The 16,264-nt window shown below is 41.5% G+C and overlaps 1 protein-coding gene across 3 annotated transcripts in view; it reads left to right on the top strand.

Annotated features, from left to right (window-relative positions):
• Positions 1 to 16,264, top strand: part of BMPER (BMP binding endothelial regulator) — a 263,953-nt gene that overhangs the window by 185,987 nt on the left and 61,702 nt on the right. Inside the window, exon 15 of one of the 3 annotated variants that reach the window (XM_073332935.2) lies at positions 861 to 1,231. The exons of the other annotated variants lie outside the window; for them this stretch is intronic. Coding sequence (XP_073189036.1) covers positions 861 to 1,042 — 182 coding nt within the window. The 3' untranslated portion in view covers positions 1,043 to 1,231. Of the gene's footprint in view, positions 1 to 860; positions 1,232 to 16,264 lie in introns of those variants that run through there. 3 annotated transcript variants of the gene reach the window in all.

The raw sequence follows: 16,264 nt of genomic DNA, 5'->3' as shown, positions 1-16,264 counted from the left end.
GAGTTGAACGTTCTAATCTAGTAGTGGTAGCTTAGCCCTGCATAGTCATTTATATTGAAAATACATTGAAATGTCAACTGCATGGGGCACATACTGGCCTCACCAAACATAAGAAGCACTGACCTCAGTGACCCCTTGATATAAGTGGATAGCAGAGTTTTTTCCCCCCAACATGTGGTGTTGCTGTTGAACTCACAGCACCGTTTTGACTTGCTGCAATGTACAATTCTATTAGTGAAATTAAAAGCAATGCCTGTGAGTTGGAAGACTTGTCACTGTCAACTTTGCCACTGGTTGTTAATGGAAACTTGAGCAAGTGACTTCACCTTTCTGGTTCCTTGGTTTCCCCATCTGAAAAATGGACATCATGAGGTTATTTATCTGCCTTTGTAAAATGTTGCAAGAATCTCAGATGAAAGGCATTATACCATCTATACAGTCAAAGCAGAGATAAGCCTAAACTATAAAATTCAGATCTGGTTCTAGATGTGAACTTTACCCAAGTTTGGAGGTATTCTGGATCCAGAATTTTGTTTCTGCACTTTATACTGATAAAGACAGCTCTGAAGTTAGTATCCGGATTAGAATTCTCACAAAGATCAGGATTATTTTAGATATCTGATTTTGGTTCACGCTCATCTTTAGCACTATGTAGCAGAATCTCTATATAAAGCACTTTTTCATATGATTGTCTCTGATGCTATGATGTTCTATTAAATATCTGCAACTATGACTAACATGTTATAGAGATAAAGGATTGCACTGTGGTTTTAAAAAAATGTAATTAGAATGGCATATCTTTAATCCTAGTCATGTGATCTTTATCAATCACGTATTTTGTTTTTTTAACTGCCTTTCAGCAACCCAGTGTAAACATGGTGCAGTGTATGATACCTGTGGCCCTGGATGTGTCAAAACATGTGACAACTGGAATGAGATTGGTCCATGCAATAAGCCATGTGTTGCAGGTTGCCATTGTCCAGCAAACTTAGTTCATCACAAAGGAAGATGCATCAAGCCAGTCCTCTGTCCACAACGGTGACATTAGTTCTATATCTGAGGACTTTAATGTTGGTATCTTTCATACCTTTGAAGCTCACAGCCAATGAAGGACTGCACTGTTTGTATGCAGATTCTGCAAAGTACACACATACTCAATGTTTGTGTATATATGTGTGTGTATGTATATTTATGTGTCTATATATACACACACAGGCACATATATGCATTTATTTATATATATACACACAAACGTATATACATTTATTTATATATAATGTATACTGTGTGTGTGTAAATACACATCTGTACACCAAATATAAATACAACATATATATATATATACACACACAGAGAAATATACATCATTTATGTAAACAATGGAAGGATGAATTATTTTATGTATATTTTTTGCTATAAAGTTTATGTATTATTTGTAGGATCCTAATCTGTAAGCCATTTGAGTCATTGTATAAATAAAACAGGTGTTTTTAATACAATATAGTGGCATGAAAACATTGGATGACTTTGCCATTACATAAAGATGTAGTTTCCCAGGAAATTTTTCTCGGGCCAGAGCATTGCCAGACCGGATTATCTTCAACAGAGAACCTGGATTTACAGTTATACAGGAAACACGTTTCTCTGGAGATGGAGGATTTATCTAGGAATATTTCATGTTTATCTCAGAGCTGTCTAGTGATTGGTGACAGGGTTTAATGGTGCAGAGAAGCTAGGGATTGGATTTTATGCTTCATTGAATCACTGTATAAAATGACTTCCAAAACTGGATTGGCCAACTGCCAAGAAAGAGAGATTTGTTTTGGTAACAGAACCAAAGAATCAATGGCCAGATTCTCAAAAGTGTTCAACATGCAGCAGCTCCCATTGAAAAACTGACCTCTTATTATTTAATAAATTAAATATCCTATATGTGTTATATTTGGCATTAACTGGGAATGAACAGTAAAGAAACAGAAAAAAAAACTTTAGCCCCCTTGCCATGTTTTAAGCCACTGGTTTTGTTTCATACATTCTTAGAAATATTATTGGATTAACAAAATCTAAATATTGTGAAGTGAGATGCAATTTGATTTTGCTGCAGCTTGATACTTAAAATAATGTTGGCTCCCTTTCTTAGTAACTCATTTAATTGGTCAGCATGTTTAGAACCCAAAGGCAAATTCTCCCAAAGAACAATGTAGAAAATGTTAAATGATAAATACCAGCAGCTCACCAATTTCATCTATCTTCATTAACTTATAGATTTGTGAAGTTTGCTTGACTGCTGAAATCTTCCCAATGGAGATGCAGTGAGATGTGATTCCACCAGATATCATAATTTATGTTGTACGGCTCTCTCAAGCTGGGGAGCAGGGGTAGGGCAAGTTACATGTCTCTTGCCATAGAAACCTCCAGGAGGGTCTGATCAATGGGAACCTTCAGTAGGCATTTGAGGTGAACTTATAATGAAGTAACCTTTTTTCCCCTCAGCGCTACTTCACTATAATTGAAACTTCTCTAACTTGAATTGAAATTGCACTTCATACTGCCTGGGAAGAAAAATCAGGACTTTAATCTACTTCAACAGCAGCTTCACTGTGTCTGAATTCACTCTGAGTAAAAGGGCTTAACAGTTTCTAGTTATATAAAGCCCTGGCTGGGATGATTTAACTGGGAATTGGTCCTGCTTTGAGCAGGGGGTTGGACTAGATGACCTTCTGGGGTCCCTTCCAACCCTGATATTCTATGATTCTATATATGGTTATGATGGTGTCATGGGTGAAGCTATTTGGTAAGCAGATCTAACACAGCATAATCATATGCGAAATGCTACATACACTAGTGTTAAAGAGAGCTGGGTCAATAAATCCAAAAGTTTTCCATGAATGTTTGTCTAAAATTTTTTAAATTTGACTTGGTCACTTCATGAGCACTCTGTGTTTGTTTTTTCTGTGAATATTCAAGTGATTAAGTTTTACAGGCAAAAAGGGTTTATGGAAAGCAAATTTCAAAGTCACACACGCAAGTATTTTTGGAAACCAAACTGTAAATGTGCAAGTGCTCATCCAATCGGGACACAGAAACAATACTTATCTAACCAATCACACAATGTAGCAATGCTGCTGAAATTCAGAATGTTTGCAATCAGTCCATAGAGTAAAAACATGAAATGATATTTGTTAACAAATTCAAATATAAATTAAATCTGAGGAAATAGCAATCTGTTTGGGATATTCCACGGTGGGGGTGGGAGTGAGGCTAATCCATTGAACATGTTATTTGCCCTGCTCTAGTATTAAGTGGGTATTTTTTATTTTTACAAATCCATCAATAAAACTTACTTAAAAATGAACAAAGGTTAAGCACAACACACACAAACTGCTCATGGGAATACTGTGCATCTCCTGAGGGTTTTTCATCAGGTTTTGTTCTGAATGATCACGATGAATGAAAGGTAAAGAGACATGTCCTCAGTTGCTATACGTCAGTATAGCTCCACCAGTAAATAAAGTTATGCCAGTTTACACCAGATGAAGCCTAGGTGTGGCCCAAAGTTTCTATGAAAAAACAAACGCTTAGGCTAGACTGCTTCAGTTTGGACCCTGACCTGTGTATCATCTCAGATACATCGTAGTTTAGCTTTGCTTTGTCATACCTTCCTAGTTATTACACTCTGGGGCTGTAGGGTACCAACGGTTCCTTTGCCGAGTACTCAAGGGAATGGTAGGGCTGTACTGTGCCCTGCTCATGGGGGGAAAGAGGCTGCTTCATCCTCCCCTGAGACCCATGCATGACTGGGCAGAGTATCACTGTTAAGGTTCTAGTCAGCAGAAATTCCACATGAACATCTGTAATGCCCTGTGCCCAGCTGAGGAATTCAGCATCAATCTCAGCTGAGAATGCAGAAGCTATTTGCCTTTCCCCTTCCTCCCAAAATATTATAGGGCTGCAGTCTTGACTTGCTTGAAGTCAATAGCACAACTCCCATTAATTTTACGGGAGCAAAAATTTCACCACAGATGCCTCCTTAATAGAGCTGCTCAGAGGTGCTGAATTCATTTGACTCCTGCCATCCTTCCGCTGTGAAATATTAATCCTGGTACACTAGAGCTGGAAACTTCTGGTATATGGCTATGGATGTTGTTTTTGTCATTTGCAAAGCAGATCCAGCTTTAATATGCCATGACGATAGCATATTTTTAGCCATTGGATCAGGAACAATGTACTGGTTGCTGTTTTGATATTCTTGGATAGAAATCATACTCCGATACCTGCACCAAGTTTGTGCATTAAAACCTTGATATTGCTTATGCCTATTTGTTAGTGTGCCTTGGTGCAAATTCAAAGGCTGCTGCCTGTTTCAAGAGAGCACAGGTTCTAATGAAACAATGGTCTAAAAGAAAAGCCCATGGAGAGGCACTGTAGTCCAATGGGTGGAATAGAGGACTGGGAGTCAAGAGACCAGAGTTGTATTTTTCGCTCTGCTACTGTCTTGTCATGTGACCATTAGCAAGTCATTTAATCTCTGTGCCTCTGTTTCCATCTCAAGAAAATGGAATTGATATTTACCCATCTTTGTAAAGTGCTTTGAGGTCAATTGATTAAAAACATAAATATAATATAAATGGTATATTGGTTCTCATTGGTAGAATGCAGAGTGTTATTTACCAGTGTAAGAAGATCTGCTTTGGGTTCAAGCAATCCCAAAGTTTTGCCATTGCCTTTGTTCCAAAGGGTCTCAATTTATTGACAAAATACATTAGTATAATTGTATTTTCTTTCTGCTCTTTTTTGATCTAATCGGTGTCATTGCTGGGAGTTGTGAACCATGGAGAGGTAATACTATTCAAAATGAATAATTTGGGTGTATCACAAACCTCTGTAGATGTTTCAGTATTTCCGGCAAGGTCTTTCACACGGAAAAAAAGTTGTGAATCTGCTAAAAGTGAAAAGATGGTAATGAAAGGGTTCCCAATATCCTACCCATAGGTAGCTATTTCCTTGCAGGAGATGAGACATTTCCAGCAGCGACCCTAGAAGATATAACTTGCTTCTCTGGTGCAGGAGAGGTACAAACAACTGGAGAGCTCCAGCTGGCCTCTCACAACACTTTAGTGTTACTAAAATGGACTTTGGGTGTCTGGTTAGAAACCTTCTATTTGCCCTTCTTCAAAGTACACTAGGGGTCCATTGCAATGACAGAGTAACGTGCCATAAATATGCAGAGCCAGAAGAGTAGAAGGATCAGATTTAAGCAGCAGAATTTGGCGATGCAGTGGTAAGATGGTCAAACCTTGGAAGCTCCTTTCAGCCTTGTTAGCCTCAGACGACTCTTACCTAAGAACGTATTTTTGACAAAGTCTCTACATTTGGGAGATGTGTTCTTTACAGAAACACAGAGAGTTAGGATGCATTTCTCCTGTGTTCCCTGATTCCACTGCTTCAGGAAGCCTTGTGTTGAGAGAAGAATGCTTCAGAGGGTATGCAAGGTAAGCCCATGCTGGAGCCGTGGCTCAAGGCTGACCCCTCTTATGGCTACATTGCAATTGACCCAGGGTCCCAGGACCCTGCAAGGTCCAAGCTTGAGTCAAGCTGGGAGCCAGGGTTCAAGCCCTATTGCTTTGCAGTGTAGCTGCAGCCCTGCTTGACTCAGGTCCTGGGAGTCATCCAGAGGTATTGTTAGCCGATGGCCAAGGATGTTTGGTGAGGTGCCAGCTATGCCCGTTTTATACCATCCGTGACTTTAACCCTAGGACGCACTGTCCCTTCGCGGCGGGCAGCCCGGGCTAGGCTGACGGATGCCCCAAGGTCCTAAACACCCGTGATTTAACTGCTAGAGCTCAGAGCTCCTTCGCAGTGGGCAGTCAACACTGACTGACAGGTGCCCCAATGGCAGCATTAAGAGCCTCTCCACATCCGTGACTTTAACTGCTAGAGCTTAGAGCTCCTTCGCAGTGGGCAGTCAACACTGACTGACAGGTGCCCCAATGGCAGCATTAAGAGCCTCTCCACACCCGTGACTTTAACTGCTAGAGCTCAGAGCTCCTTTGCAGTGGGCAGTCAGGATTGACTGACAGGTGCCCCAAGAGTTTGCCCCGTGGAGGCAGCACAACTCAACGCTAGGCTCTTAGTACTCTCACCTAATGGCCAGGCTTTATAGCCAAAACGGCTGAGGTTCTTTAATTGTGTTGGCTGCTTTACAGTAAACCAGAGAAACAAGTCAGGCTTATGCACAAATGGTTACCAAAATTTATTAAACTAGATTCTAATCATGTGGTTACAAAATTGCTAGTGCCTACTTATTTAAATGTAGAGATGTTACACACACAAACAAGTTACAAAACTGAAGCCACAATCCCAAAGAAAGAAAACAAAGTATAGAGCTCTATTTCAAAATATGTGTACACTAAAGATAGGAGATCAGGTGTGGGTGCTTCTTACCCTCCTTGCATCTCTCGATTCCAGCGGTGCCAAGCCAGGATCGGTCACTCAATTCCGCGGAAAGACGAATAAAGGACAAGGCTTAGGGACCCTCTTAGCTGCAGAAGCCTTGGGAGGCTGTCACTTATCTGACCAGCAGATAGTGAAAAGCACTCAAAAATCATGGTGCTGTAGGTCCCATACTTATACCTCTGTACTCCTTTATTCTCTTTCTCCTTTCTTATGCCAAATTGGGGCTGGTCTGTCTGGGCGACGCCAGCTTTCGCAAGAGTAGTTTACACTTGCAAGGGAGAGAAACAATAAGTTTCGACTACTGGACATTCCTTTTATTAGGGTAAATATTTTCCCACCTAGGATGTTGGGGTGTGTGCATCACGCTATTTAGTAGGGGCTAAGAGCCATGTCTGTCACAGCTTCTCTGTCTGCTGTGAGCCTAATCGTTGTATATGTTCCCAGAGGCACATTGTAGCAGCACACCTGTGCTTCTCACAGCTTCAAAGGCTGTGCTGGAATTGATGTTAAGTGCCCTGTTGTTTTGGCTCCCTTGTGTTCCCAGCAATGCTGGTCTGAGAGGGGGGGGGCTGGCTGTCTGGCTACAGGTATCCCACAATTCCATGTGACAACTTCCTTAGTCCTGTCTATCCCAACAATCTGCAATCCACTCTATTGAAAATGGAAGCACACACACCTTGCCCCACCCCTTGGTGAATGGTAGCAACTCAGGTCAGCGTTAACCCATTGTGTTCTGATCACCCATCTGCAAGCATGCTATCAGAGAGCCTCCTGGGTTTGCAATGGAGAGCAAACCCATCTAGCCTTTTGCAAAGCAAACTGCTTCCTGGTAATGTGCAGGGTGAGCAGTAAAGATTTCCCACAGAGCTCCTCATTCCTAGGGCTAGAGCAGTCACATTTCGGGGGGAGGGGAGGTGCTAGGGACTCTGGGATATGGTTACTTTGACATGGGTCTGCACACTGCAGTGTGGATGCCTAGCCCAGAGCATGGGTCAGAAAAGTCTTAACCTAGGGATAAAAAGACAATGTAGATGCTCAAGTCCAGGGTTCCCTAATATGGCTCAGATGATTTGAGTCCCACTAACTCTGGGCTTACATTGCAGTGTAGACATACTCAGAGAGACATTTTCCTGTGTAATTTTTTTTCCTGGAAAAAGGCATACACCTGTATGGACACTACACAATGCTTTTGTTCTCATCTTCCTGTCCCTAGCCAATGAAGATAGTTGTACATATTAGGAATTTTTAGTGCCTTTGTCACTGTGGTATTTGAGCTCCAAATACCATATTTAAGAATTGCATAGAATTATCCGCAGTAGATTGTAAAATCCAGACCATACCTGGATGCCTGAAATAGCCTTGACTCTGTGTTCAGAAGATGGTGCAATAACATAAGGCAATGAGAGAAGCAGCAACGCAAACTGAAGCAAGGGTCAGAGAAGAGTGGGGAAAAAAGAACCTAGTCATTGTAATCGGAGAATTTTCCTCATCATAGTTACACTGTCATTCTTAGAGAATGCGTTCAATTCAGATCTGAACATGTGATTTCCTCCTCCATAAATGGTACGTGACATACTTACGTTCTGCTGTGAGCTGGGATTGTGACCAAAATAGGAACAAGAGATCTGAAGTTAGGAAAAGGGTTTTATTTCCTGGGTCAGGATTAGGCATATGCCTGCAGAAGTCAAAGAGGGCTGCCTGGTGCTCCCGCTATATAACAAGCATGTTTTGGTTCTCTATGGGATATATATTTCAATGATCACAAAACAATCCCCAGTTGTTCCATTATAATTACAATAAGAGCTCACAAGTTTTTCAGCAATGCAGATCTTACTTTGCAGCTGTTAATTTGTACATAAAGCTGCATTTTAAAAATTGTAAGAGATTTTAAGTGTGGAATTATGAATCTGAGTAGTCATTCATTTGTTTTCAAAAATCTTATTATGATTTATGCAGATCCCTGTGAAGGGGATCGGTGGCTTTCAGGGAGAGTAGAATATTTTATGGATTTGTACTATTTACTATGCCCCCATTTGATTCCTAACACCATACGATATCATTCCAGCAGCATCAGTATAATTCCTTTTTTGCACGTCCAAGTGAAATTATCGGAATATAAGAATTGCCAGACCTGACAAGCCAATGCTCTATAGACTCCAGTGATAGATAGTACCATATTTCAGAAAAAGGTGTGTGAAACCTTTTAGGACACCCTAACTCCAGGTAAGTAGCTGGACCCAATCCTACAAAGCACATTTAAGGATGCACAATTTTGAGCATATAAATAATCCCATTGATCATAGAATCATAGAATATCAGGGTTGGAAAGGACCTCAGGAGGTCATTTAGTCCAACCCCCTGCTCAAAGCAGGACCAATCCCCAACTAAATCATCCCAGCCAGGGCTTTGTCAAGCCTGACCTTAAAAACTTCAAAGGAAGGAGATGCCAATCTGGATCAGGGCCAGAGTGTTCAGTTCCTGGCAGGCTCGAGTCCTAAACTCTTGGGCTCAATAATACCATGATAGCTTGGTATCTCATTATTATTTCTATAATCAGGGCTTTTATAGGTGCATGCCACTGAAACCTGCTAGAGTATTCCAGCTCTGCAGATGTTTTCTAGCATTAGTTGGCATTAAAGTTGTAAAGGGTTGGAGAGATTGCATCTGATGATTTTGTGCTTGAAGGTTTTGGACTGCCTAATTTCCAGCTTTATTTTCATACTTTTTGCTGATGAAAAGTAAAAATGTAGTGGGCCTAATTCTGCTGTTGCATGGGTGTAAATCAGGAATAACTTCACTGAAGTCACTGTAATTACACCAGCGTAAGACTGGTTTGAGTTGAGAATAACACTACCATGGCTCTAGTGGAGGACTATCGCAGTCTTTGTAGTAGTGCAAGTGATCCACGCTACTGACCTGACTGCTAAAAAAACAATTATCTTTCAAGAAATCACTTGGCTTATTAAGGATAACTGGCTTTGGCTTCTTGCCAAGCCTGAATCTCTGGTACTATTCCAGTGGAATAAAAATATCTCAACTCAGCGTATAGTTTGTTACCATCATTCTTGTTGTGGCTGAATTCCTCTGTGTGAGAGAAAGAAAGAGCAAATATTTTGAAAGCAATTTGCTATATTTAACTTATTTTCATGAAGGTGAAATGGGTCTTCAATTAATATAATAAGGAAGAAATAAGTGATATGTGTAACTTTAAGAAGGAAAGAGGATTTTTGAAACAGGAAATTAATTGTTTTAATTTAGTTCCAGTATTAGTCATCTTCATGGGCCTGATCCAATGCCCATGGAAGCCAATGGAAATACTCCCAGTGACGTCAATGAATGCTGGCCCGGGCCCTAAATGGATGTGTAGTAGTGCAGAGGCAAAAAAGGTGAAGCAAAAGAATGGGTGTAGAAGAGAAACTGTCTCCTCATATGAAGGGTTTTGGCTGCAGGTTAAGCTCTCAAGGGGACTTAGGCACCTAAATACATTTGAGAGTCTGAGTCTAAGTGTATATAGGAATCTGAACTCCACCAAATTGAACTTTGGTCCTGATTCTCCTTGCACTTACACAGATATAAATGAGGAGTCACTCCACAAGAGTCCATGGAATTACACTGGTGTCAAATCTGGAGACTGAAGCTCTTTGTGTCTCCCTGTTGGTTTAGAGTAGCTGTTTATTACCCTGAGAATGGTTAACAGAAAAAGAAAATGGAGGGATAATTACACTGTGTAGCATACATCTTAGATGTCTGGAGCCGCTAATGTATATATTGGTTACTTGAGATATTTTACATGCAGTTTAAGGTTAATGCCCAATAATGTCAAAGAACATTTTTCTGGGATGTTTACAATTGCATGTTTAAAGTTGCTTATTTTTCTTTTGCTAGAATTTTAGTGGTATCTCCTGAGGTTCATATAAAATGTATTTAAAATTCTACTAAATCTCCTTCTACAGGTTGTCAGAATTTATATCTCTGTTGAATTCTAAGTGATTATGTAGATTAATGTACTGGATATGTTACTGTACAGTTTTCAAATGTAATTTGACATTAGGTATAAGGCTTGTTTATAAGTGTCTACGCAGTTTTGGCAGAATATTGTACAAATATGATTTTGTAAGAATAGGATTATGAGAGCATGTTTGCAAAAACATTATTTATTCCCTTATAAATGTCATATTTATTATCTTTACACTGATAAAAATTGTTGCTTGATTATTTCCTACTCACCACCTACAACAGTTTTTCCTATTTGTCTCCATAAAGGCCCTGATTCAGCAAAAACAACAACCCCCAAGCAACAAATGATACTATTTTCCATCAAGGATTTATGAGAAATTCTAATAGATCTGTGATGAGGTTTATGTATCCATCTCTTGTGAGAGGAGGAGACAGCGTGATCCATTGGTTCGAACACTGGACTGGGAGTTGGGAGGTCAGGGTCCTATTCACAGCTGTTATTGGCCTGCTTGGGTCAAGTCACTCTACCCTTCAGTGCCTCCATTTCCCCAACTGCAAAATGGGGAATAATTATACTGTTTGTTTGAGATCTAAGAATGAAAAGTCTTATATGGACATGATCTGAAGCTCATTGAAGTCAATGAAAAGATTGCTATTGACTTGGGTTTTGGATTAGGGCTTGTAGTTGGATTAGGGCTTGACTTGGGTTTTGGACTTGACTTGGGTTTTGGATAAGGGCTTGGATTAGGGAGTGTAGGAGTCACAAGTCGTGAAGGCCAGAGCTGACAGTTGAGCCCCATTAGGGAAGCAGGCCTTTGAAAGGAAATGTTATGAAAGGAACAGAGTCCACCTGCACTAGGAGGGACTTTACCTACAGGGTTTAAGGCTGGATGACATAGAAGGTAAGAGACTCACTGCTTCAAACTCATGTGCCTGTTGGTATAGCATGTGCTATAGAATTAGGGACATTTGTTATTAGATAAAACCTCCAGTGAGCTTGGAATCATTGTGTCATGCCTGGGAGTGTTAACCCCAGCGTTGGATGAGCCTCAGTGCCATGTTGGGGCTGCTCCAATATCCTATGAAATATTGTGTATGTTATAGGAAAGCTTGGATTGTGTTACCTTGTCTTATTTTCCCCTTTATCTGCTATTGTATCTAAAAACCTCGATGTTAAAAAAATGTTAAGGCTTCAAAATAAGGCACTCAGATTTGGGAAATACAGCCATAAGTAGTCATTATACTGGCAGACTCTTTAATTGCACAATCACTTTCTTCCCCCTTGTCCCCTCCCGAATCCCTGCCTCATTCAGCAAATGAGGAGTTAATCAATATTCCTTTTTATCCGTATTCACTGTGTGTGGTCCCTGCCCTGAATACAGATTAATTTCCCCCTGGGTGTTTATGTGGTGCTCTCAACATAGTACCTGATGGCTTCACAAACAGTAATAAATTCATCTTCACAACACTCTTTTGTTGTAATATTATTTCTATTTTACAGCTGAGGACCTAAGGCATGGTGAGATTAAGGCCAAAATTGTCAGGAGTGTCTGATTTTGGGGGCCCAGTTTGACACATCTTGGGCCTAACTTTTCAGAGTATTTACACTTTTTTTCGCTCATTATCTATTCAAAGCACAGTTGCAATCAATTTCAGTAGCAGCTATGAGAGCTCAGTGCTTATGAAATCAGACCTCAGGTGTCTCACGATAGGATTCCAGAAAATGAGGAATACCCAACTGAGGGCCACCTGTGAACATTTTGATTTAAATGACTTGCCCAACATCACACAGGGATTCTGTGGGCAGAAGCAAGAATAGAATCCAGGACCACATTCAACTGCCTTAGCCATGAGACTCTCCTTTCTCTTCAAGCAAGCCGCTGCCTCATTCATGACACACCTTCCAACTTCTGCATGAATGAGGCAGGGTTCTACAGACACCAGTTTCCTCTATTACACAACCCTCATTCATCTTCAGAGCAGATGCATTCAGAGCACACAATTCATGATGAGTTTTGGAAACTGGGAGGCAAGAAGGAGCAACTTACCGGCAAAGCCAATGTGGGCAGGGGAGGAGACAGGTGATCCAGAAGTGGCAACTGGGCTCCCTGCTGACTTCTAGTCCCTGCTGTACACCAGGCTCCAACTCTGCTGCCTGGTTCAGTTTACCAGATCCCATGCTGAACCTGGCTTAATGGTTCCAGTTCTAGTCCCACTCAACCCAGCCCCATTTCCTCTATCTGGGAAGAGCCTGGTGGAGGTAAGCTGGAGAGCTCCACAGGGAGCAGGTTAGCCTCCTGGAGGATGTCTAGAGATAAGGCCTGAAAGAAACAGAGTGGTTCTTGGGAGAAGCTGCCAGAGTCCTTGGAGAGGGGAAGCAGTTGGGTAACCTGCTATGAAGAATGACCTCCAGGGAAAAGCCCTGTGAGGCAGCGTTCAGTCAATGGAACAAAGAAAGAACTTTGCAGTGCCCAGGAGTAGGGGTGAAGAACAGGGGCCTTTAATGCAGCTCGAGAGGGGTGGACAGAATGTTTGGATGTTTATCTGGACTCTGTTAGCCTGGAAGAGTTCACAGGACTGGAAGGAGGTGACCTGGCTGGAGGGTATAGCCAAAATAGGCCATCACAGGGCCAAAGAAGATGTCAACAGGAAGTGCTAGATATAAAGACCCCTGCAACGCCACACCCTGACACCAAGGTATGCTATGGCGGTGAGTGGAACCTCTTAGATAGGGCAAATCATTTGCCTTTTTAAAAGGGCATCTGTTTGTCTTTATGGTGCTTTCCTTGTCATCAGTGTGTGCTGTCTAGATTGAGTAAAAAGATTTGCCTTTTAACTGTTCTTTATGTGTATTTATTCTTGAAATAATTAGGTCACTCAGACGAATAAATATGTATAATTGGTTTTATTTTTAAAATAAATAAAATAAATTGAAGCACCTACAATTCCTAGTCAATAGGGTCTGTAACTACTCATTATTTTTTGACAATAAGCCAGGCCAGCAGGGTTGTAGGAAAGATTTTATTTAGCATGCTGAGAGGCAAGTCTTCTGTGCTTAGACTTTAGAATCTGTATGCTAGCAGCTTGGCCCCAGCTTCTATTCCTGAACCCTGGTGTCACACCAAATTAGGTCCCTCCTGAAAGCTGGCCCACGTTCCCCAGTTCTTTTAGTCATAGTGCATTCAGAAATGATGGGCTTGGTTTTCAGAAGTACTGATATTTATCTCTTGTCTTCTGCTACAGCACATGGAATTGTGTAGCATTGCTTCCTTCTGTCAATGCACCACGTCTATCCATTCCCATTCACTTAGTTGTCTTTCTTTTTCTGTCTTTCTTTTATTTAAATGAATAATACCAAAAGAGGATTGTATAAATATATTACACTTTCAAGATGTGCACGTAATGTATTGGATAGTATGAAGGAGACTTTAAATTACTTTATTTTAAATTAATAAAACACATGGTATAGAATGTGAACATTATGGTAACTTGGATTTTTAATCATTATTTGTTACTTTCCATTACTGTTTAGTATATACAAGTGCCATCTCGCATACACTTCTGAAATGGCAAACGAAGGTCTCTGAACTCAATGGGACTACTCTGCATAAAGGAACACAACATGTGTGAATGTGTGCAAGCTCAGGGCCTAACCATGGACCTTCCAAAACACCATCTTGTGTGATAGGTCAATTTACTGTTTGTTGCTATTATCAACTTTTAGAAAGAAATTAATCCATAGGGAGAGTGTTTTTCCCCTAATTTTGCTTGTTCCTCCAAAATCTATTAATCAAGGTTAACTAGTATTATGCCCAGAGCCCCAGATAAGTAGATGATGGGTCATGCATTGAAAATGCAAATAAATGATGCATACCAACTCATTCAAGCAATATAACTAAGTAGTTTCAAATATCAGTTCCCTTTTACTTCACTAAATAAACTGGAAGCAATATGGCTGATGCATGGGTGTACATTGACCCCTTCTGGATTGTGGGTGGGGGTGTCTTTGTCTTTGGTACACCACGAGTGGATCGCACTCTTACACAACCACTTTCCTTTCTCTGATTCCCATTAGCAAGTTAAGGATGGAGCTGCAATTTTGAGAGATCGTTTACATTCAACAGGGTCGAAAACTTGAGATACGTCTTAAAATATAGCAGCTGCCATTACATATTAACATACGTTGCCTTGATTGAGAGCCAAAAGAATGTTGTTAGGAAAGGCAGTGAGTTGGACTGTTAATGAGACTTTAATGACACTTTAGTTTTTGTACAAGTTTTATTGATTCTGTTTTAAAAATGAAAGTTCCTAGTCATTTTTAACTGAATTTATTTTTATGAGAATTTACTGCTGATGAAAGGAACCAAATTGATCATCTGGGAGAGGGAGAGAGAGAGATTATCCATCACAGAATCTGAATTAGCACTGGCAGCAGCAGTGCGAGCATCCTCATGTATTCTTCTGCTATTGTGTCTCAACCCTGACCTGCAAGGATCGCCTCTTGACATCAGAGGGTATTTCATTAGTGGTGGACTGCTCCGCAGTTGGTCTCTGCAGCATCTGCCACGAAGGTTGCTCGTTCTGATGGTGGTATTTGTGAAACACAGGCATGCTCACAGACCATCACCATCACATTCGTTTCACAAAAGACACCCAGCAGCCTGATTCTCCTCTACATGGTTAAATGCCAGTGGAATTCCATATTTTTAAACACTCTCTACATACACGTTAACTAGTCAGTAATACTCCAGTATTAAGCCTTCTTTAACTACAGTAATAAAATCTAAGCATTCCTTCTGAGTTATAGTAGTTTATCTGTTATTTTGGGCCAGATTCTGGTTCCTTATGCAAGGGCTGAGAAAATGGGCTTTGCACAGAGGATCTCCCCCGGGGTGGTAATAGATGCAGCACAAACACAGCTCTTGGGCAGTAGCAGCTGATGCTATCTCTTTCCTACCTCATGCAAGAGTAATGGGTTTGGGAAGTCCCTAAAGATACAACTTGACAACCGTGAATAGATCAGTGATGGCGGTAGCTTTAGGAGCCTCTGAATTTGCACCAGTAATTCTTGCTCATGTGATCACTTCTAGAAAGAAATGGCACCTGCATGCAGGTAACATAATCTTAATTTGCACGCACAAGTACTACTTGCATACACAAATCTAGGGTTTGGTCCTGTGGCAGGGTGGACTATGCCCGGAGGCCCTCTGCTGGAGGCCTCGTGGCACTGCATCACCCTGTCCCAGAATAGAGCAGAGAGAAGTCCTCCAGGCAGCCAAAATGGCTGCACAGGAGTGGCCAATCAGAGGGGCTGATGGAGCAGCCAATCTGGGGCCAGAAGGCCCTATATAAAACGAGCAGCAGCACAGAGAAGTTCAGTTGCTGTGTGGTGTTTGAGGAGTGAGGCTTTGGTGACTGGCTGGCAGAGCAGCAGTACCATGGACAGCTCACTGCAGCCAAGACTGAAGCCCAGGGATGGTTACTGAAGATTTGGTGCCTGGCTGGTGGGAAGAGCAAGAAGACTAGTGGAAGGTCAGTGTGGGTGGGCAGGCTGAAGTCCAGGGGGACTGAGCACAAAACTTGTGCAGGCCAGCGAGGGCACCGAGATGGGCCCCACTGGTCTGGTTGAAGACTGAGTCCAGTGAGACCTGCTGAAACCCCACCAGTTGTGGGTACTGAGATGGGCCCTGGCTGAGTGGTTGAAGAAGGTAGGCTTCTCCCAGAAGCACTAAGAGCTCTAGCCCCATACCAGGGCTGTGATAAGACCTTGGGACTGTATACCCTGGAAGGCAGCTTGGCTGGAGGGCTGAGCTGCTGAAGACCAGGCAAGGGAACCATCAGCTGGGGCGGT

This window comes from Lepidochelys kempii, chromosome 2 (assembly GCF_965140285.1).
Source record: "Lepidochelys kempii isolate rLepKem1 chromosome 2, rLepKem1.hap1, whole genome shotgun sequence".
NCBI lineage: Eukaryota > Metazoa > Chordata > Testudines > Cheloniidae > Lepidochelys > Lepidochelys kempii.
The sequence above is the reverse complement of the archived record's forward strand: the minus strand, read 5'-3'. Positions and strand labels throughout refer to the sequence as shown.